The sequence below is a fragment of the Pteronotus mesoamericanus genome, unplaced genomic scaffold (assembly GCF_021234165.1).
Source record: "Pteronotus mesoamericanus isolate MK-2021 breed Mesoamerican mustached bat unplaced genomic scaffold, CSHL_Meso_final contig_41, whole genome shotgun sequence".
Classification (NCBI taxonomy): Eukaryota; Metazoa; Chordata; class Mammalia; order Chiroptera; family Mormoopidae; genus Pteronotus; species Pteronotus mesoamericanus.
The window spans coordinates 4,065,290-4,088,415 of record NW_026555152.1 but is presented as its reverse complement, the minus strand read 5'-3'; the positions used below and the strand labels follow the sequence as shown (position 1 = coordinate 4,088,415).

The 23,126-nt window shown below is 40.5% G+C and overlaps 1 protein-coding gene across 1 annotated transcript in view; it reads right to left on the bottom strand.

The window, feature by feature from the left end:
- Positions 1-245: 245 nt before the first annotated feature.
- FLT3 (fms related receptor tyrosine kinase 3) overlaps positions 246-23,126 on the bottom strand; it is a 58,350-nt gene continuing 35,469 nt past the window's right edge. The window contains exons 10-24 of the mRNA XM_054577059.1: positions 20,414-20,517; positions 19,624-19,735; positions 19,168-19,346; positions 18,268-18,374; positions 18,001-18,133; positions 17,807-17,911; positions 14,476-14,586; positions 13,455-13,608; positions 11,557-11,639; positions 10,630-10,757; positions 6,512-6,634; positions 4,578-4,689; positions 4,117-4,216; positions 3,494-3,599; positions 246-617 (exon numbers count right to left, since the gene is read on the bottom strand). Of these exons, the coding sequence (XP_054433034.1) occupies positions 495-617; positions 3,494-3,599; positions 4,117-4,216; positions 4,578-4,689; positions 6,512-6,634; positions 10,630-10,757; positions 11,557-11,639; positions 13,455-13,608; positions 14,476-14,586; positions 17,807-17,911; positions 18,001-18,133; positions 18,268-18,374; positions 19,168-19,346; positions 19,624-19,735; positions 20,414-20,517 (1,780 nt within the window). The 3' untranslated portion in view covers positions 246-494. The remainder of the gene's footprint in view (positions 618-3,493; positions 3,600-4,116; positions 4,217-4,577; positions 4,690-6,511; positions 6,635-10,629; positions 10,758-11,556; positions 11,640-13,454; positions 13,609-14,475; positions 14,587-17,806; positions 17,912-18,000; positions 18,134-18,267; positions 18,375-19,167; positions 19,347-19,623; positions 19,736-20,413; positions 20,518-23,126) is intronic.

The window sequence follows — 23,126 nt, the reverse complement described above, 5'->3', positions numbered from 1 at the left end:
AGGTTCATGAACTCCAGGTAAGTCTTACCCTAAATATACCATTTAAGCAATTCAATAACAAACATTTCTATAGTAGAAATTTTATTTCCATTCATAAAATATATCACTAAATAGCTATAAAAGTTACATATTATTTTAAAACATAGATTTAAAAAATCACATTAGCTTCTTATTAGCAAAATGCTTCTATTTTATGTATTTACAAGAATATACTATACTTTAGGTACACAGTTTTCACTCAAGCCAGCCTGAGAAGGCCTTTGGATGTAGGTGGATGCTCCAATAAGCTATTCCTGCCTTGTGCAAATTTGATTTTACAAAAGTTCCTTTGGAAACATGAGTGAATACAGAGAACTTCTAGAGAAAAAGTCCAGCAAAGCAGCAATTGAGAATACATTTTCTTTTAGTGGTGAAGTTAATCTTGTTTTGGTAATCGATAACCTGTTGAAGATGGGCAGGTTGGGGAGAGGTGTCCTTAAGACTGAACTGTTTCTCTATGAGTCTTCAGGATGATCCTGCGGAGAGGGTAGCCCTGCATCCACCTCTCTGTTGTAAGGTGGCCTGTTCTGGTAGCCAGAAGGACGTTTTGAAACATGGCCATCCATGTTCTGATACATCTGAATATGGGAAAGAGACAGAATGCTCATTATCACCTGATGAAGACTTACATGTCATGTGCCTCTATTACAAATTATTGCTTGCTTTTAGTGCTTATAGGCCTTAGAGGCTATTCTACATATTAACTGACAAAGCAATTTTGGTCTTCATATTAATGGAGAAATCAAGTCATAGTCAAATATTTTATTTCATTATTGCTTCTACTTTTATATATAATATCTTCATCTACAAACCCTAAAGCCATGAAGAAAAACCACAAAACAGAAAGGCCACAAAAAAAGACATCTGTTTATTATGCAAATAATACTGGGGACTGATTCTTGAGTTCTCACTTGGGAATTTAGTGGCTTTTAATTATTTTTTTAAAATTATTTTTTTATAAAAACAAAAACAGCTCTATTTTTTTTCTGGTTATCAAATTAATACATATTCATATAGATAATGTAAGCAATATAGAATGTTCTATAGAAAAATCTAAAACCATCAGAGGTACCCACCATTATAGATAGCTTGCTATGCACACCCACAAATTTGTGTCAGTTGGCTCAGACTATAGATTCTGTTTCAGGACCTTATTTTGCATTACTAGTATGTTGTTTATATGTTACAGGTGTCAATTATGATGTTCACATTACATGTTACATATTTTCACTATTTACTAAACACGAACACTTATCTTTTTAATGGCAGCCTAGGGTTCTATAGTACTAATGTACCATAATTAACCTTCTTATGGACTGGTTATACACTGTAAAGTAAAAAAGTGCACACGTGACCATATCTGCCTTTGGGAGAAGTGGGGCAGGTGATCAAAGGTGGTGCACTTTTGAATTGTGATACACTTGACCTGGGCTACACTGCAGAAGGGTTTCCTTAGTTCTACTCCTATCAACTCCGTCTGGGAAGACTTTTTTCTTAGAGCCTCACTGACAGGGGGTAGTAACAATCTTCCACGTCTCTAGTCCTAGCCCAGCAACATGTTTTATCTCTCTCTTTATCTGTATATGTTTCATGATAAGCAAAGTTAAGCATCTTTTTCTATTTTCAATGGCATTTTGCATTTCACTGTGAATAGTCTGTTTATCTCCTTTGCCCTTTCATACTGGGCTGACATGTTTTCCTTACTATTTATAAGAACTCCTTATAAAGTAGAGATGGTGCGTTCTTTAAGTTTGACAGGCTCCTCCACTCCCTCACTCCTCGCCACTGTCTTTGTTGTTATTGTTAATTTGTATTTGACAATCAGTTATAGTGTTAAATGAATACACTATTTCCTACTCTGAATTTTACTTTCTAGAAAACAAAAAAACACGTATATTCTTCCAACCCAGTCTGCATAATGCTAGTGTGCCTTTGCCCTTAAGGATGAATGGTAACAATATATCTTTCTTGTGAACTGGACCTAGCAGTTGGTTACGCTACCTTCTCAGTCTTGTTTCCCCCTATCCCCACCCCCTCACCCGATACTGTAGCCACAACCATTTATTTCCCATTCTAATTTCTTAACTTTGACCCTGTACATTACTTATCCAGGATGGAACACACTGCTAATCCTCCAATCTCCAACAGTCAAAACACTATGTATTCTTCACTGTAGCTACAAGACTACCTCTGCAAATCCGTACCTAACCCTCCAACAAGTAAAAATCACTCAACCTTTTTTCGTTACTTCAACAGCTCATTTCTTGTTTCTCTTTGTAACTCTTCTTTCAGTTTATTTCATAATTCCATTAACTGTTTACAGGTCATCTGTTCAATAGCCCATAGTCCCTTGGGGACTTTCTAGCTCCCCCAACCTGTTGGACCTAATTTCCTGACAATAACTTAGTTTCTATACGTGATTTTTAAAAAGTCATGGCAGGAGGAGGGGACGTTCATCATCTATATAAACCTTGAGAGAGACACAGAATTGAAAATGGATGCTTAATAATTTTAAAACAGAAGACAGGCAATTTATTTAAAGAACCAGAATTATATTTAACTAATATTTATTGAGTAACTACTAAGTGCCTGCTATGTGCTAAGTCTTTTCACAAGTGTCATCTTAATTATTCCTTACAAGTTCATGAAATAAGGTTTGTTAATCCCATATTTCAGATAAGGTCTGAGATCCCAGAAAAGTCTAAGTGACTTAAGTTTTATAAGAAGCAAATGATGGAGCCAATATTTGAACCTAGGTATGTGGAGTTCAAGGTACTATCGTTTGCTCACTTCGCCTGGGGGGGTGTCTCCTTTTGCTGCGCCAGGTGATACTGATAAGGGGAAGAGTCATCAAAGTAACCCATGTTCCCGCAGTTCAAGAATCATCTAGCTTAGTAACCCATTCTACAGGTGAGAAAACGAAGGCCCACAGAAATAAAGTGATTTGCCATAATTCACACAGCTCCGAGGGGATACAATCATAGAACTGGTATTAGGCTCTCACAGCTCCAGGTCAATGTTCTTCCCACTCCACTATACTGCACAATTGCACTGTACAAAGCTTCATGTTGAATTAGGAAAGGTAGGTCAGGGATTATGCTTTATTTAGTTGTCTAGTCTTCTGCACCCGACATTTAAAAGCATTTAATTTCTAAATCAGTTGGCTGAAATTTTCAGGAAAAACCTCCCTCCCCACAAGTCACTTATCAATAAGTATGTCTCACCTATATACTTTTTTAAAATTAAGTTTAATTTTTTATAAAAAGTGTTCAATTACACTTGACATACAATATTATCTTAGTTTCATGTGTATCAGCACACATTACTTTTATAGGGTGACCATGATAAATTGGGGTGAGGAAGACAACTTGGTGGCTTTGGTTTTTAGGAAACCAGCAATGAGTGTTCTCATTGCTTCCCTTCTCGTCACAAGGGAGAAAGTGCTGCCACATACCTCTTCCTCTGCATCTGCCAGCTGGCATCCCAAACATGAAGTCAGGTTAGGGAAGGACGGCCGTTTCCTTGAGTCGAAAGCCCAGCAGGACTGCATTATAAAATATCTGTAAGAGTAACAAAACAAGGAGCAAGATGAGGAAATTTGAACAAAGAAAAAGAACTATTTTTCACATAATGAAGTACCACTGATTGCCAGGGAGCTGCTTGTTTATGGCATGCTTGTTTTGTAGTAACTACTCCACTAGATTTTGAACGCACATCGGAAAGGACAAATTCAACAACAAACAGAAATGCATTTTAAAAAATACAGTGTAGACCAGAAGTCAGGAGATGGAGTCTTATCACTCTCATGGATCCCTCAAGCAGAGGAACTGAAACCCAGAAGTGAGAGTACCTCAGGGCAGGAAAGGTTCAGTTTTATTCAGACACCCTGTCCCTACCCCACCCCTCGTCCCACCCCTCGCCCCACAAAAAACAAAGGAGGAGTTTTGTGTTTTTTTTTTAAAGAGGAATCATGTGAGCTTTGCATTAAGAAGTTTTACTTTTTTTTTGTCATGCATTGGGAACTAGACAGACCATACATTTCTGATTTCAGGCACTTTACGGTCTGTATGAACTTACATTTCTTCTGTAGCATAAAATGGCTGGTCCATTTTAAATCCACTCTGAATGAGTTTATAAAAGTTAGCATCAACTGGAATGCCAGGGTAAGGATTGACACCTGAGGAAAACATTGGGGAGTATAAGCATTTACTCATTCTTCATTTGTTTACTCACTCACTCAACTAACAAACATATATGGAGAGCTCCCATGGGCCAGGCACTGAGTTATGCTAGGCTGCTACTGGGCACTGTCATGGTTCCTGCTGTCAAGTGGGTTATAGGCTGAAGACAGAACTATCGACACCAGCAGATAAAACATCAAGGAGCACCTGTTGCAACAGAAGTAAGACTCGGGAGCTCTGGGTGCATTCCAGGTGGCATTTCATCCACTCTTTGACTTGGGAACTGGGGAAGGGCACAGAAGAACAGATTGTCCAGAAGCCTTGTGACCAGAGAGGGCAGCAAACTACCAAACTTACCAAGTGAGAATATCTCCCAGAGTAATATTCCGTATGACCAGACATCACTCTTAATTGTATAGATCCCCTCAAATAAGCTCTCAGGAGCCATCCACTTCACAGGCAGGCGGGTCTGTGCAAAATCCAAGAGGAGACCAGTGGTGAGTTTTCCACGGACAATCATTACTTCTTATCTACTATGAGCTAGAAGAAAAATGTTCTCTTCCTAAGGCCATTCTTAATGCTTAACTGAGAAAATCATATTCCTCACGCGGAAGTGTTTCATTTTAAATTAACATTCTAATGTAGTAGCCTTTAAAAAAACCACCCATATTTCTTTAAAACTTATCTCAAACAAAAACTTGTGCTTGCAAGTGGGAAGTTTAAGAGGAGAAACTTTCCATTAAGGAGTAGCCGGTCAGTTGCCCAGACGGGAGTGGATACTAGTGAATAATTTTGTTAAAGCATTTCTTGGAAGAGCTATAGCGAAAATGGTCTCCACAACAGTGTGGTAAAGAGGGCATATGTCATCACTTTCAGAAATGATAGCAGGCTGGTTTCTGTGGCTTTAATAATTTCCAGTAGCATGAAACGGGGGTTTTGAGTGAGTCCAGCCTCAGATGAGAATCAAGACAGGAATGAAGGGCATTGTACAGTAGTTTCTTTTTCATGGGTTGAAGACCCCTTCGCAGTGCATGTTTATTCTGCTAAGGAAAATCAAACCTCAAGACAGAAACCCTATCTTAAATCCTCCACAAACTGATGAGCTGGTAGAATCAATTGCATCAACTGACAGAATTAATTGTGATTGCAAATGCAATTCAGCTTTCCACATAAGAGACTCCTGGCTAGTAGGGTAGAAACTATATAGCCATAGATGAGCATTCATCATATCTGTGACTTCAGTGAGGCACAGATCTCAAATCAGCTAAGATGATTATCTGAGTCTAGTGGGAATACAGCTGAATTTGACTTTTAACATTTATTAGATGTTTACCCTGGACAGGAGCTTTCATATGGGTTTCGTTAGTTCATCCCCACAAAGATGTTGAGGTCAGTGTATAATCTTCATGAGAAATATTGTCTCATCATGGTAATACAGAGACACAGGCTCAGACCACTCATGCTCTAATCCATAGGCTGTGTAGTCACTGATAAGTTACATGTCTGTGCCTCAGTTTCCTCACACATAAATGGGTACTTTAGGACTACCTGAGTTAATATATGGAAAGTGCTTCGACAGCCCTTAACACACAGTGAGCATGATATCAGCATTTGTTGTTACTATTATTTCACCAGCAGGGGCAATAAAGCAGCTAGAGTTCCCAAAAATGAAGAGCCAAAAAGAAAATAGGGGCTTGAATCCAGGTGGTGTAATTTTTAACAACCATACTCAACTAACTACACAATGTTATCATCTAGTACTTCTAATAGTTCTCCTGTAAATAACACACCTGTCCTCAGTTTTTTTTTAAACAAGTAGATTTAGTCATGTTCTATGTTTCTCTGTTTAACAGCGGTAGGATGACAAATATTCATTAACTAATATTTAACTTAAATATTCTGCCTTTTAGAAATTTATATTTAATATTTAATTTACATGTTATATTTTTAAGTGCTTTATCATAACTATTAGCTATTTCCATCATTGGAAACATAATTTAATATCACTTTTTAGTTAAAGGAACTGAAATAAATGCAAGCAATGAGATTCGTTGTTAGGCGTGGCTTGCATTCAAAGGACCCTAGCCCAAGCATAAATGTGTTGCTCAACTTTCATTACAGAAAGAATATTCCCTGAAGCTACAGAAAACCTGTTAAGCATAAAAAGGCAAACTGCTGTGAGGACTCATTTGGACATTAATCAACACACTGCAGTGAGTGTAGATGTTCACTCCAACAATGATAAAACACAAAATAACAGTGGAAAAACATGAAAGAAACAGCAGTCTCACGTTGCCCCTGATAACATAGTTGGAATCACTCATAATATCTCGAGCCAATCCGAAATCACATATCTTCACCACTTTGCCATGGGTTACCAGCACATTCCTGGCCGCCAGGTCTCTGTGGACGCACTGTAAGGAATGACATTGGAGAGTTATTTGCTATGGTGTAGAGGCTCACAGCATTCAGCCTTTGCTTGGGCTTGGAGTTCAGTAGGAGTTACAGCTGACGGAATGTACGGTGTCTTATCTCTTCTGGGGCGTGACCAGTCATCCTGAAATGTGACCAAGCCCTTCAGTGAACCCAGGGCCCCCTTCTCCGGCTACGGGGGCTGCAGACATTGTGCTGCGTATGGAACATTTCCAGAGGCCAAAGGGGATGGGTTCTCAGGAAAGAGATCAAACTTAGCCAATGTCCTATCTTGCTCTAAGTGAGAGACACAACAGGGCCCTAGGCTGAGCTCCCAAAGGGATTTCCAGAGGCTGTCTCCCAGCACTCTTATTGAGAGGGTGGAGAAAAAGATCTCTTTTCTGACCAGAAAATAGCTTTGGCAATAACATGGAGAAACCTCAAAAGAAATATTCAGAAGAAAACTAAAAATACATTTGGGACAGTTGAGTAAAGTGGAATTAGAAGGAACCCCTGTACTGAAACATGATGTGACATTAATCCTGGTGGTCTGACAAGAAAATAAACTCTAGCCCTGGCTGGTGTGGCTCAGTGGATTAGTGCTGGCCTGAGAGCTGAAAGGTTGCTGGTTCAATTCCCAGTCAGGGTACATGCCTGTGTTGGGGGCCAGGCCCTGGTTGGGGGCAAGTGAGAGGCAACGGATTGATGTTTCTCTCACACATCAATGTTTCTCTCCTCCTCTTTCTCCCTGCCTTCCCCTCTCTAAAAATAAATAAATAAAAATATTTAAAAAAGAGAAAAGAAAATTAACTCTAAAAGGGAAGCTTTTTAAAAGGAACAGGGTACTAGCAGCAAAGGTCCAAAGGTCTATCTTTAATACTTAAAAAATAAAAGCAAAAAAACCATAAAGTCTCAAATCCCTGCAGTTCTCCTTCTCTGTCTGGTTTTCTGGGAGAGTTGTAGCCTCCAGGTTCCATTTACATTTCACCCCCCCCACCCCCCCCAGGCCGCTGCAGCCTGCCTCCTAACTGGCTGCCCAGGCTGCTCTGGCCAAGCCCTGCAATGACCTGTACAGCGCCAATCCAGGCAAGATTTGACTTGACCTCTCGGTGGCATCTGGTACTCCTCCATCAGGTCCTCCTGTGGGTTCTGCAGCTCACTCACCTCTGTCTTCCTCCTCCTGCTCTGGTGGTTCCACATCTTCCCCTGACCACTTCATCCAAACCCAGGGATGCAACTACCATCACCCAAATCTTTAGTTCCAATCCAAGGAGTTCCCTTGAACTTTAGATATGCATAGCCAAGTGTCTCCTGGACTAAGCCCTGCTTTGCTGCCCAATGAATTGCACATTCAGCATGTTGAACTCATGACCTTTCTCAACAAACTCCCTCCTGATTCCATATTCCTGACCCCATCCCATGGTTTTCCTTTAGAAAGGCTTTTCTGCACCATCTCCCCTCCCCGAGGTCTGACGTGCCTGTCCCTCCACAGGGTTCCCAGATCTTGCTGGAACACAATATTTATTGTGCTACAATTTAATCACTGATTTGCATGTCTGCTCCTCTCTTTCTCCCCTAACAATGATGAGCTTTGACTGTGGATCTCAGCACTTAGCACAGTGCTTAAGCACTAGCCAGTGTTCAAGTAATGATTGGAGGCAGCGGTCCCTAGCCTTTTTGGCACCAGGGACTGGTTTCATGGAAGACAATTTTTTCATGGACTGGGGGAAGGATGGCTTAATAGCCTGCCACCAGATGCAGCTTGTCACTTGCCGCTCACTGATAGGGTTTTGATATGAGTCTGCAGGCAATTGATTTATTATGGCCTCTGTGCAGCCACACCTCCCTGCTAATGATGATCTGTATTTGCAGCCGCTCCCCAGCACTAGCATCACCGCCTCAGCTCCACCTCAGATCATCACCATTAGAGTCCCATAAGGAGCAAGCAACCTGGATCCCTCTATGTGCAGTTCACAGTAGGGTTCCTGTTCCTATGAAAATCTAATGCCCCTGCTGAGCTGACAGGAGGCAGAGCTCAGGCGGTAATGTGAGTGATGGGGAGCTGCTGTAAATACAGATGAAGCTTTGCTCACTAGCCTACCACTCACCTCCTGCTGCATGGCTTGGTTCCTAAGAAGCCACAGACCAGTATGGCCCATGGCTCGGGGATTGGGGACCCCTGTCTGAGGGAGTCACAGAGCCTACAGAGGAACCTGAGGAGCAACCAAAGAGGGAGAAAAACAGGAGACAGTGCCCTCATGATTCAAGGGGAAGGCCTGCGTGGAAAACGAGGGGCCAGGGCCTAAGGCACTGGATATTCATCAAAAAATTCTTATTACAAGACCAGAGGAGGAAATAGCAGTGCTCTTTGACCACCGATTGTGAGCAGTCTGAGTATTTACTTCCCAAGTGGGGTTTTCGATAACGCAGTTGGTAGAGCAGAGGACTGTAGTGGATGAGTATTTACTTCCTAGAGGCAGCCAACCAGGCCAGACGAACCACGTGGCTAACCCTCCAGCACCTAGAAGGTCCCCATGAAAGTACTATTGTAGTCATGCAGGTGACGATGCAGATAAAGAAACTCAGACAATAGGAATCCAGCAGCAGGGAGGAAGATGAAGAGAAGAATGTGCCTCAAAGATGAAGGGCAGGGAAAACTATGAGATAGTAATTTTTTTAAACAATTGTTGAGTAAGGAAGCCTAAATTTGGAAAAGAAGGTAACAGGCACTTTTAATATCCTTAAGGGGGAGGTGGGGGAAATCCTTACACTTCTAATTGTAGTTGTGCTAAATACAGGGTAGGCAAAAGTAGGTTTACAGTTGTAAGTATGCGAAACAGAGTTAATAGAGCTATTGTAATAATGATAACCTGCATGTCTTTTTCCATACAAACAATGGTAAGCCTAATTTTGCCCACTTCTGTATATCGATTAATTTGGAGAAAAGTGACTTTTCTTTGAAACATTAATTCTCTCCTGTGAACATAGTAGGACTCATTTATTCAGGTCTTGTTTTTTGCCCTTGGGTGAAGTTTCACAGGTTTCTTTCATTTAAAGATGTTTCTTGTTTATCTCAAGATGTCCTAGAGGTTTAGTTGCTTCTAGTCTTCAAAGCTATTGATTTAGTTCATGTTAATTTTTTTAAAAATTGAGATATAACTGACATGTAACATTATATTAAAGACTAATTTTTTAAAGGAAAAAATACAGTTGAAATTATTCTCTCCAAATTCAAGGAGAAAGAGAATAGCGGAAGCAAATGGGGGGAAGTGGAGGAGAGAGGGAGGAAGAGAATAAAAGACCCTCTCTCAAAAAAAAGAGGAGGGAAAAGTTTGGAAAATAAAGAGAAGGTAATGGAAGGTAAGCAAATAAGGACAAAAAGTAGCTGGGGGAATGGTTTGAATCTGCTTGTAGGCAGGAGACGCTTGAAACGTTAGAAAACAGCAGGGCTGAAAGGCAGTTATAGAAAGGATGCAAAAGAGATAGAGCCATGGTTGGAGGCAGGCTCCTGGACCTTGTCATCACAGCTCTGAAGGATCTGGGAAGAATAGCGGGGAGGGAGTAGGCAGGCCTCCAGGACACTGAGAAGTAGACAAAGGCACCCCGGGTGGCTGGTTTGGCGCAGAGCACTCTGTGTTTGAGCCTCCTCTCACCCCTTGGGTCGAATACCCCTGTGCAAGGCACAGTTTGGCAACCTGAACTGTCTAAGGAAGGGCCCACACGGCCTTTCCTTGCTGTGAGGAGGGAATCCTGAGGACTTCCTGTGTGGGCCTGTCAGGGTAGCTGGGGAGGGCTCTAATAACCAGTATCTAAGAAGGGCTCCTGAGCCTTTATACTATAATTAGCCAAGAGCCAGGCAACATTCTAGGTGACTCCAACAGTGGACAAGGCTGGGAAAGACAGACTAAGAGACATAAGCTCAAATAAACAAGAAAAAAACACTCTCTTTTTCAGAATTATCTTTTGTTGTTGTTAGTTTCTTCTTTAAGGAACTTACCGACTTAAATTCCAGAAATTCCATTCCTTTGGCAACTTGATAAGCGAAGCAAAGAAGATCTTCAAATGTAAGCACATTCAAGTCTTCTTCTTCCTCCAGCCTTTTTTGGTTTTCATATTCAATTTCATCTGTAAAACAGAACTGGTCCTCATTTTTGCCAAGACCCTAAGAAGCTGCCTTATCAAATCTCTGAGAGGTTATTAAAGCCACAGTTAGGTGAGGTGCCAAGATTAGGAGTGCGGCCCTCACACCACTTTCCTGGTAACACAAGGGCTATTTATGCTGAGAACTGTGCAGCCTCTGAAGACTCACCTAAAGATTCTTTTTGGTTAGCAGGGTAAATTACTAATTCTCAAGCTGCACTGGTGATAGAGATAGAGGTCAGCGAAGTAGTCTCAGATGCTCTTTTGCACTAGGTAGTTTTGTCACATTGGGAAAATAATTCACATCAACCAAACACATTGTACACTTAATGTCCTTCTAATAGTCTGATGAGGGAAGTATCATTAAGCCCATTTTACAAATGAGAAAATTATGGCTGGGATGGTTAAATAATTTATCCAAAGTCATCCAGCCAGAAAGTGAAGAAACTGCAGGTTAACCCAACCCTATCTCACTCTAGAACTCAGCATCTTTTCCACTTCTCAGGTAATAGCATGGCTCTAATTAAGTATGACTTTTAAAAGAATAATCTGATCAATTAAAATAGGCCTCAGTGTTTATTAAACACTGACACAAAGATTCGAAATACATATAGTGTTGATTTTTAACTACTTTTAAAGTAAATATGCATTCATAAAGTCTATAGATAACAGTAACAAAGTACAACATGCTTTTGCATTTATACATTTAAAAAAAGGATAGCTAACACAGAATTCTTGTATTCACTTCTACTTTTAAGTGCTACTAATTAGAATACAATATTACCTTTGGGTTGAGATGAATTCTCATTGAACCCAGAGATATGGTCCGAGTCCTGGTGCATTTGAACTTCTTGTGAACCAGGCATACTATTAAAAAAATTATTATTTCATTATTTATGTTCTTCTAAGTAGACATTTTATTCTAAAAAATACAATTCATCAAAGAAATGAATTGCAATTCTAAATTGGTTTTTAAATGAAAAGCACAGCATCGACTTGTCCATCTTTTGTGGAATTAAAAACGTTTGTGTAATTGAGCCAGCCTAACTAGGGGAAGAGTGAGCCTGGTTTCTGTACAGAGTCTTAACAGTTCGAAGATGACTTCACTCAATTCTTACCACAAGTCTACATGCAAATGTCAAAGTCATCTTTTGTAAAAGCAAACTTGGGCTTAGTGAGATGAATATGATTGCTGAAATCATGAAGCTAGTAAAGAGTGCAACTGCACCTCAGTCTTCTGTTTCTAAACTCAGTTAGCGGCTCAAGTAATACAAATCTCCTACAGGGACCCCTACATACTCTACCATCCTCCTTTTTTCAGGGTGACCTTTGCAAAGCTCATTTCCTTTTCTTGTGAAATTAATGAACAGTAATAATGCCCATTCATTTATGGTATATAAGATAGAACTTTTTACTGAGGAACTTGGTATGTATTATGTACACACAATAATTCAATTTATTCCAGAATATAAATTTACCACAACTTACAGTTGCCATATCTTTGGAAAATGGCTTAAAGCTTCCAGGCTACAGGTATTCCAAAAGTAACTGCTTCAGTGTATTTCATAGCTCAGTGACTGACTGAATCAAAGGCACCAAGTTCACCTTCGTTATTACTAACCAACGACTGCTGATCATGCACATCTGACCCATTAGGAAAGACTCCCTGTTCTAGAATATGTGTGACCTTAGAATTGTCTCAGTTTTAGGAGGTGCGCTGAGAAATGAGGATAAAAGGGAGGTATGAATCAATGAAAGGAGCTGCACAAAGGCGTGCATGGGGATCTCCGTGGGACCTAACGGCTTTAGACGCTGAGTCTGCATGAGACCTTAGCAGGTTAAAGGTCTGCACTGAAACTTTTGCTAAGAAAACAAAGCTGGATCTCAAACAGATCTTCCAAAAGTCCCCTAGTAAAAAAATAAAAAGACTCTGATAAATATGCCTAAATATGGGGAGCTTTCCCATATTCGGGGAAACAGGAAAGCACTGCAGATTGTGGAATGATTCCATCAGAGCCTATGAATTCATTCAGAGAAAGGTGTTACAGAGCTACAAGGTTCAAGTACTCAATAATTAGTAAGAAATTTCCAAGGATAAGGGCGAGCATCCCACCAAACTTCTCCAACCCTCATCCATGCACACCAAAACAAGCAATGCGTCAAGGTGGAAAGTCACTCAGGATTCCCACAGCTGGGGGAATGTATAACGCAGAGCATAGAGACAAAAACTCTACTAAAGTTGCCACAACTTTATCCTGTCCCCATCACATTACATCAATGGATCTATCCTATTTTTTTAAATTCCATTTATAAGTTTAGAGCTCTTTTGTGTAATACTCCCAGGACCTCAGTAAACATGACCAGGACTTTGGAAAAAGTGTTCATTCTTTTACTAATACCTAAGTGTTAACCAGGAGGCCAAAACTAAATATGTGTGTAGGATGTGATTCAGGCACAGATAGATAGGGACTGGCTCAGCTACAGTGCCTGTCATGCAAGAAAGGTCTCATTGTTCCAAATCAACAGGGAAACTCTAGCACAGTATGTGACTTTTCTAGGTCTCAGAACCCACAGACTCCACAACGCCTTTAGAAGCTGGTCAGAGTGTATGAGATGTTTAACCGTCATACTTTGTATGTGTCTTAGGATGCATCATCATGAAACCTTGGCCTATTCTCTTACCTGGAATTTGGATGTGACTGGAAAGTGGGGTAAAAACTGAAATTGTGTTCCTTGAAAATCTCTGTCCATGTCCTGTGAAATTTTTCTCTTTTACTTCTTAGATAGTTGAGAAGATCACCATAGCAACAGTATTCAAAAATCAAATAAATTGGCCCTGAAATAGTGACAGTTTTAATTATAGGTAGAGGAATACCAAGTAATTTTTCAGATGTCTGTGTAGCAGGGAACATCTCTATGAGAGCTCACTTCTCCCTTGACTTTGAGAGGAGTACAACTTTTTCTGAGCCTGTCTCTTGTACTTTAAATTCAATTTCAGCCATTCATTCAAACTCCTTTGGGAAGTACAATAGTTTCTTCTTGCCTTCCACTTTGGCCTTTGTACATGTGGCCTTGCCAATAATCACTATCCACCTAGATTCTCCAGTTTGCAACTGGAAATATTAAGCCAGCTGTGTGATGAGCACTTGGTAAATAGATGCTGATTTGTTGTTGGCCTGAGGAGGGAGAAATATACCCCTAATCCCCCCTGAGATCCATTTTCTCTTCTGCTCTTCCTCTAGTCCCAGTCTCACGCCACCTGTCCCAGAAAGAATGACCCCGGTTCGGGTATTTCTGGGTAGAAGGAAAAGAATCAGAGTGAGTGTTCCATTGAATTCTGGGAAAATAAAGTTTGAAATCCCACCTGGGCTGTGCTTCTTTAAAGCAGCCAATTAGGCTGGCAGCTAAGCTCAGCAGCACTTCCTATCGGGGGATCTGGGGGGAAGGTAGAGGGAGAACCTACAACGGAATACTTGCAGTGTGGTGACTGTTTTTAAGCAGGTTAGATCATGGGGCATATCCCAATAGGGAGAGGCATCCTCTACACTGAGCCACCTGCTTAGACCACGTTCTTGTCTAACTACACTTGGGTTTGAGGACCTACACTGTGACTGAGAGAAGAAGAAACATATGAGAACAAATGCCCTCTTTGTCTTTAGGCTAAACTATGTTCGATTAGGAGTTTTCAGGGGGAACTGATTACCTGACTGTGTGCATGCTCCCAGCAGGTTCACAATATTCTCATGGTTCCCCAGGTGAGTCAACATTTTGAGTTCAGACATGAGAGCTTCTCGTTCAGAGCTGTCTGCTTTTTCTGTGGATGGAAGAAAATAAATGTAAAGCTAAAGTAAAATGGGAATTTTTGGTCATTTAATAAATTAAAATTTTTCTTCAGAGCCAATTTGCATAAAATTTTTAAAAATATATAAACTACTACATAATTTTGGATAATAATATCCTGTTTTAAGGAAGATTTCAAAGATTGTAATAGATTTAAAGTTGAATCTAATAGTATGCCTTTTTATTGGGTGTTCCTCTACCAAAATAAAAATCCTTGATATTGACCCTCAGAAAGCAAAATAGAACGAAACAAAATAAGAACAATAGCTTTTCCTCCACAGAAATTAATACATATGCTGAAGGAAAAAACATACTTTTCTTTTGACTCTTCAATTTGTTGGATTCATAGAGAAATGAGTCAGTGCGGGTGGCTGACTCCAGCCTGCTGGCCCTCAGGTCTACAACCTTAAATCTGTAAGTGGGTTCAATGGTGAGGGAGTGAAAAGGACCACTTCCCAGTAACCAAATTCTCCAGAGACTCATTAATTGATAATGAGAAATATAACTGATGAGTAGGTTAGAATGTATCCACTGGTCTATGCATTCTCTCCCTAGAGAAAAAGTCTAGATAGCTTGGCAAATTGTACTTATGATCTTACTTAAAAGCACAGCAGGGGAGTAATTACTGAGGAACTCAAAGGTCATGTGTCACTGAAGCTGATGTGCCAGCTGGTCAGGACACCCTTGCCCAGGTGGGTGCTGGAGCCCTAGAGACAATAACAGGGTCTTTGGTCTTCCCTCTCCAGGCTCCAGGCACCAGGCACCCACCCCTCTATTAACTTATTATTTCTTACAACCATAGTCTTTTCTTTACATCCGATGAAGATTTAATTAGCTATTTCCAAGTCTACTTTGTCCTAGAAGATATCTGGTTTTTCCAGAGCACTGATGCCATCGGGGGTATCTTATCTCCAACATTCTGGTTTGGGCTTGAGATCTGTAACTTGTGTATCGTGACCTACTAGCACCTCATGTCTTCTGCTGCTTCATGATTTATAGGGACTCATGGCTTTCAAATGTCTGTGTCTTGTTCCTCATAACCAAAATAATACATTTTTTAAATTTTTATTTTTATTCTTTTTCTTTTCTTTTTATTTTTTTTTTTACTGTTCAAGTTCAAAATAATACATTTTATGGCATGCTTAAATTTTTCAAAGCGGCTTCATATACCATTACCTGACATTCACTCACTCATTCATTCATTTATTTAACAAGTGTTTATTGAATGCTCACTGTGTATGAAGCAATGTGTCTAGCATTGGGGGAATAAATAATAGACAAGACACAGCTTCTGCCTTCCTGGAGCTCAGAGTCTCCTGGAAAAGGGAGACATGTGAACAAACAATTACAACATAGTGTGATAAATGCAATGTAGCCAATGAATGGAAGGGTGCTATAGGGTCACACCAGAGGGACACTAACCTAGCCTTTGGAGAGGTTGGGAAAGGGACACCAAATGTCTATGTTGAGACCTGAGGAAAAATAGGAATTAACCAGGTGAATGCACAGTGAGGAGGTAGAGAGAGGAACACTTTATATGGGAAGAACAGAACAGGCAAAGACCAAGGAACAAGAGACCAAAGCAAAACAGATACAGACCCTGCCCTCATGAGGCTTACAGACTAACATGACAAATAAGACATTAATTGAGTAATTAAATGAAGATATAATTACATATGTGATAAATTTGATGGGGGAAAAAAAGTCTACAGAGAGCTAAGACAGCATCTACCAAGGCACTTGATCTTGTCTCTGGTGTGAGAGTAAGTTTGCTTGAGGAAGTGATATTTAAGCTGAGATCTAAAGGACAAGTGGAAGAGAACGCTGTGGAATGGGAAGGGTGAGAGAGAGGGTCAGTCTGTGTCAGGCTTTGGGATGGGAGGGAGCAAGGTGTTCTGGAGGAAGTGAAAGAAGGCGGAGAGTGCAGGGTGGGGTGCTGAGCAGACAACATACCATGCAGGGCTGTGTAGTGTATTTCAAGGGTGATTGAAAGCAACTGGAAATGTTAGGTAGGAAAATGCAGGATCTGCCTTGCATTTCACAGCCACCACTTGGGCTTCAGTAAAGAGAATCTGAAAAGAGGTAGGAGTACATATAGAGTAGCTTCTTGGAAGGCTATGGGAGCTCTTCAGAAGAGATGACCTTGGACTAGGGTGGCAGTAATAGAGATAAGAGAAAGGATGGACTCAAAAAGCACTAAGCAGAAATCTGATGGGAATAGTTTCTGGGGTGTTAGAATGGGAATGGTTTCAAACATAGGTTTCTGGTTTGCCCAGTTGTGTGGACAGGGGTGAGTCATGGGTATTTGTACCAATTACTGAAGAGGGACTATTGATGAGGGGCCAGAGTTGGAGGAGTTCATTTTGATGAGTTGAATTAAAGAGACTTCTGAGACAACTAAGCATTTGGACATACGATCCTAAAGCTTAGGAGGAAGATGCAATCATGAGAACTACTGACATATAGGGTAATGTCCCAGGTGTGGTTGAGACAGCCTGTGGCAAGCATGTGGGGTGAAGATGGCAGGAGACGCAGCAGCAAGCCTCCCAGAACTCCACAGAAAGAGCGGGGCAGAAGGCAGGCGCGCAAAGGGCTGTGAAGCAAGTTAGAGGAAACCCAGAAAAAACAGTGACATGGAAACCAACAGAGAAAAGGTTTTTAAGATGGAGAAGAGTCAATCCTGATGATTCATGTTAAAAATTCAAGGCACATAAGGACTGAAAAATGCCCATTAGACTTTAGTTCACTGGAAGTCACTGACCACTTTAGCAAAAGCCAGCAGAGTGGGCAAGGGGGATCTTTTAACCACTAAGGGGGAGGGGTGGAGGTGGGAGCCAGATGGGAGTGGATGGAGCAAGGAGTGAGAAACAATACAGAGAGGTCCAAAATTTGCTCTTCTACCCAGAGTCTATGTCAAAATGGCATCAACAACATCTGCCTGCAGCAACAGTATCCCCAAACACTGAAGCCCTCCCTCTTCCCCCTCAAAAAAACAATTAAAGAGAAGAGGAAGAAGAGGTAGAGTTCTGGATCTGTGACTTGCATGTTACACTCACGATTGGGTTGGCACTAACCCTGACTCACTTCCTTTTCAGGTTTGAAGAATGGTGAGCAGTACCCACAAAAATCATGGAAAAGTGAAGGATAGGAGGGAGCCTGCACCGCCCATCTTTGTGGCTAGTGTTCCACCATACCTTTCAGCATTTTGACAGCAACCTGGATGGAGACTCCTGTTTTACTAATTCCATAAGCTGTGGCATTCATCACTTTTCCAAAAGCACCTGATCCTAGTACCTTCCCTGTAAGATAAATGGTGAGTGAGGGCAGGTTCAAGATTTTCCCACAGAAAGGACATGTTATGCAAACATCTGGAACATTCAATTCTTACCGAATTCTAAATTTTCTCTTGGAAACTCCCATTTGAGATCATATTCATATTCTCTGAAATCAATGTAAAAGTACTCATTATCCAAAGAACCAGTCACCTGCACCATCTGCAGTTGGCTTTCATACCTAAATTGCTTCAGAGAGGAAATAACGAGTCAGTTAGCAACAGGCAGATTTTCAGAAATAGGAAGCCATGAAAAATTGTTACCTTTGAGTTTTAGGGGGGTTTTTTTTGGTTGGTTGGTTGGTGTGTTGGGTTTTTTTTTACCTTTTTGTACTTGTGACAAACTAGCATGGTTAAAACGACAATGAAGGGGAGACAGAGCCCAATGGTTGCATAGAATGAAATGTTGTCCTGGAGAAAAGGGAAGGGACCTGCAACAGAAAAAAAGTGTCACTGAGCAGTGACTTAGGATTTCTCATTGACCTTATCGGGAATGTACACCATGACCTCATACACCCTCTTTGAGTATCAGGATTTGCAACCTCACAAGTTCTCTACAAATGTTCCACTCCCCACAGAAAATCAGGTGATGGTAGTATGAAGGATGAGCTCCCTCCCTAGAAAATTTTAATGATCCTGACCCCATTCTTAAAAATCAGAAGTTTATAAGAATTATATCTACTTAAAACTCACAGGATAGACAAGTTAGATAAAAAAAGATTTTGAAGGTATTATATTGTATGAATATGGAGAAGTGAGTTATAGGATGCTGGTGATTCTGAATAAGTGTAGGCAGCCAGGTTTTAGAATTAATTTAGGATGACTATAAAAAAGCAAAATTAAAAATTATGAAACAGTTTTTAAAGCTAAAGGCAAATAAGGAGGTTAAGCAAAAGGGAAAATGGTAGCAACCCCAAATTACTAAATCTGTTTTACTAAAATTGTGTCTTTCAGGAAATATTCACTATTCTGGTAGTGTATGGTTCTACCTACCTCACTCTATCCTGTGAGTCGTCATAATGTTCCACAGACGTCACTCTGACGCTAAACTACACAACTGTTTATGCTCAGTGGAGATTCCTGCCTGACTCAGAAAGCCTTATGGTATCACACACTGAACCTCTGCGTTCTTGTAAAATTCCCCAAATAAAAATGAAAACCAGGGACTAACTTCTGGTGGGGAATTCCTGAAGGCGGTACATTACAATAGCAGCTGCTGTGTACCTGGTGAGCTCAAATGGATTGTTTCACAAGCTGTGCCCAGGGAATTGTATGCGCAGCACTTCACGAGAAACCCTTTGATGGCCTCACTCATTTTCAGAGTACTGCTCGATAGCCACTGTCCAGATACTTTTCCATTAGCCTTTTTATTCCAAATTCCTTCTGTGATTTCTTCTGTGCAGCTGAAAAAGAATGACAGACAGAGAGGTAGGTTAGATAGGTGGGGCTGTTGTCAGACTGGAAGTCAGGGTTTCTCTAGTGAACTTGAAAAGACTTTCTTCTGTCATAAGATATCAGAAATAATCTATGACCATGTAGAATTATGGTGGATTCAGAGATATGCATTTTAAATACTTCATCATTTCTTCTTAAATTGTATTTCTAAGAAAGAGCCAATATGTCAGGGAGAATGTGAATTTCATGTTCTTCCAATATAAAAGATGCCAGTGTCTGTATTACTTGGGAGACTTGTCTGAACATTTCTTCCAGGTCCAAGATGGTAATGGATATCCATCCGAAGAACAAGAGACATAATCTGCTGATGATTCCTTGTCCACCACTTGAGGTTTCTCTGTAGAGAATAACATGAAAAATAAGCTCATGCAGAACAGTACTTTCCAGAAATGGTTTCAAAGTCAGCTTCATATAGGCAGCCTATTTACTCCAAGCAGTTTGTGCTTCTGGGCGGCTGTCTCATGCACAAGGATGTAAGGCCTCTGGTTATTCTCTCCTTCCCTGTCATGGAACTTTCGGCACATGCAGCCTGACTGCCTGTCCGCAAAACACCACTTTCCCACTGCTAGGCTCCAGAGAGAGCTAAGGTGCAGACCTCTATTTACCTCAAAATGATTCTTAGCTTCAGACATAGCTACAACATTTTCGATGAAAGGTACTCTTACCTTTTTACAGATCAGAGAAACAAAAATATTAAAACAAGTAAATGGCAGGTAATATGACTTTTGGCCTTTCCTTAACATGACCTTTCAAAGTATCAAAGTCAACAGTAACAACACTAAACACATTCACAGGGCACATGGAATAAGTCTCTTAGCTTCAAAGGATGAACACAGAAAGAGATATATGTAAAAACAAAGCCAGTAGTTACAAAAGTGAAATTTCAAAACACTTCAGTATATAAAAAGTTTTACAGCATTGCTTGTAAGTCATTACTTAGCTCTTTCAGGTCATAGTTAATTAATAGTTAAGGAGTTATAAGGCTGAAATTAAATTTCTTGATAATTTAACTTACTTCTTACATGTAGCGTGAATATTTTTGTGAACTGGGCGTCATCATTTTCTGCATGGAACATGTATTCTCCTGGCTGGTGTTTGTGGTTGCAAAACTTAGATATGCTGTTTGAAAAAGAATTGAAGACAGACTTAGCCCATTTCTTACAGGAGATGCTGAAATGAATGACAACGTGCATGGGAGGAATCTGCCTTGAGACACTCACTCTCTGAAGTTCAATGGTCAAGGAGTATCTGTATGCTGGGCCCTTGCTACTCAAAGTGTGGTCTGGGGGCAGGTGGCAGCAGCACCTGTATTTTCTGGCAGTCTGTTAGAAATACAAAATCTCAGGCTCAAACCCAAGCTGACAGACTCAGAGTCTGAATTTAAGATATGTAATTCATATGCAAATTAAAAATTGAGACACACTGATCTAGGCCAGGGCTCCTCAGAGAGACAAGAAGGTTCCCGCCCCTGCTGTTCTACATATTCTGGACTAGTCCAACTTCCCAGAAATATGGAAAAACCACTGTAGGTGGAGGACCCTTGCTTCCCAAAAGAAAGATTCTCTGACATTGGTCCAAAGCAAAACCTATGATCAACCCCTGAGTTAAATGGCAGTGATGAGGACTCAAATCAACGAAGTTTGTACAAAGTCTTTAGGCAATCTCAGCAGGCTCTAGTATCCACTTGGAGTACTCATCAACCACTCAACACAATTTAACATGGATAACTTGATCTTGGGGGTAATCTACCATGTCTACCATGTATATGAGATGCTGGTTATTGTAATGGGATGTGGGATAGTATAAGAGGTAGGGGAGTGAGGACCTGTTGAATTTGCCTTCATGCATTGAAGAAATAAAAATAGTTTCCCTCCCTGACTGGTGCGGCTCAGTAGGTTGGGTGCCTTCCCACAAAGCAATAGGTTGAAGGTCACTGGTTAGATTCCTAGTCATGGCCTTGTGCCTGGGTTGAAGGCCAGGTCCCCCGGTTGGGAGCATGCAAGAGGCAACCAATCAATGTTTCTTTCTCACATCTATGTTTCTCTCCCTCTCTTTCTCCCTCCCTTCCCCTTTTTCTAAAATACATATATTTGTAAAGATTTTTTAAAGTTTCCCTTAGATTAAAAAAAAATGAGGCTTTTCAGAGATTAATTAATTAGGCTTCCTCTATATAGTCTACTTAAATTAAAAAAGAAAAAAAAGACTATGTATGGGCAGGGTGGAAACATAAACTAGAGGACTGGAGTGAAGGCCAGCCATAAACTAGGAGCTATACAGAATGCAAAAAATATATAAAATATGGCTCCTGTCCTCAAAGATATATCCAGGTGGGTGGACAAAACTACATAAATGGAATAATTATAATGTTAAACAATATAATAAGGCCAAGAGAAGATGAATGGATCAGAGTCCAATAGAGATGAGCCAAGTTCCAATGGCTTCCTAGAAGTGGGACTTGAGCTAGGTCTTCATGGATTAGTTAGTTTTCATGAGAGGGCAAAAGAAAAGACATCTGAGAAGGAGATGAGGGCAGGACTTAATACATGAGATGGAAACTCATACAGCCATAAAGGAGAGTAATAGGGAGGCCAATGGACTGAGCAGAGGTGCCCATTGGGATGTGGGTAGAAAAGAGGGCTAAATGGGTAGGGGAGAGCCAATGATCAAGGACCTTAAAAAGCCAGCTGAATTATTTAGACCTGATGGAGAAAGCAGAATATGGTATAGACTCCTGAGCAAGGGAGAATTATCAGGAACAGTATTTTAACTTAGACTGATGGACGTAGGAAAAATTTATTGGAGGGAAAACTGGAGACAATTGTAACCCAGGAATTCATTCATTCATTCATTCATCATTGGTAGTGCCTATTTGTGGGAGGAATCAGGAATACAACAGTGAGTTAGAAAAAATAGATTTCTGTTCTCACAGAATTTATAGTTTAGTGGTGAAGGCAGACAAGTCAATAAACAGTTATAGTATAATGTGAGAAGTTTTAGGAGAGTAGTAAAAGTTCAGATTTGAACAGAGCATGATGAAATGAGGGTTGCTTAAAGTAGGGAAAATGGGAAAGGAAAGGAAAGAGCAAACCCAAGAGGTACCTGGAAAAAAAGAGAAAGCAAGTGCTGGACTGGATATGGACATGAAGGAGAAAACAGAACACCAGTTGATGCCTAAGATTCAAATTTCTCAGCTAACAACTGATGAGCAGCTTTGAGCCTGTAGTTATCTGACAGCAATGTTGTGCATCCTTAATTCCAAAGCTAAAAGGTAATTCTGACTGCAAGTAGCGATGAGAGAATTTACTGCTCTGACCTATCAAATGAGAATTTAACAAGTTTCTTGTCTGTCTTGTTAACAAGAATGCTGGAGAAGTAAAAACAGGGCTGGGGGACAGGTGCAAAAGGGGAAGGGGATTAAGAAGTACAAACTGCCAGTTATAAAATAAATCACAGGGAGGTAAAGTATAGCACAGAGAATAGAATCAATAATGTAATAGCTATGTATGGTATCGGATGGGTTGTAAGGCATATAAATGTTGAGTCATTGATGCACACCTGAAACTAATATAATACTGTTATCAGCTGTAATTTAAGAGTAAATTTAAAGCCCCGGGAGGGTTGCTCATTGGTTGGAGCATTATCTAGTACACCGGAAAGGGTGCAGGTTTGATTCCCAATCAGGGCACATACCTAGGTTTTGGGTTTAATCCCTGGTTGGGACACATATG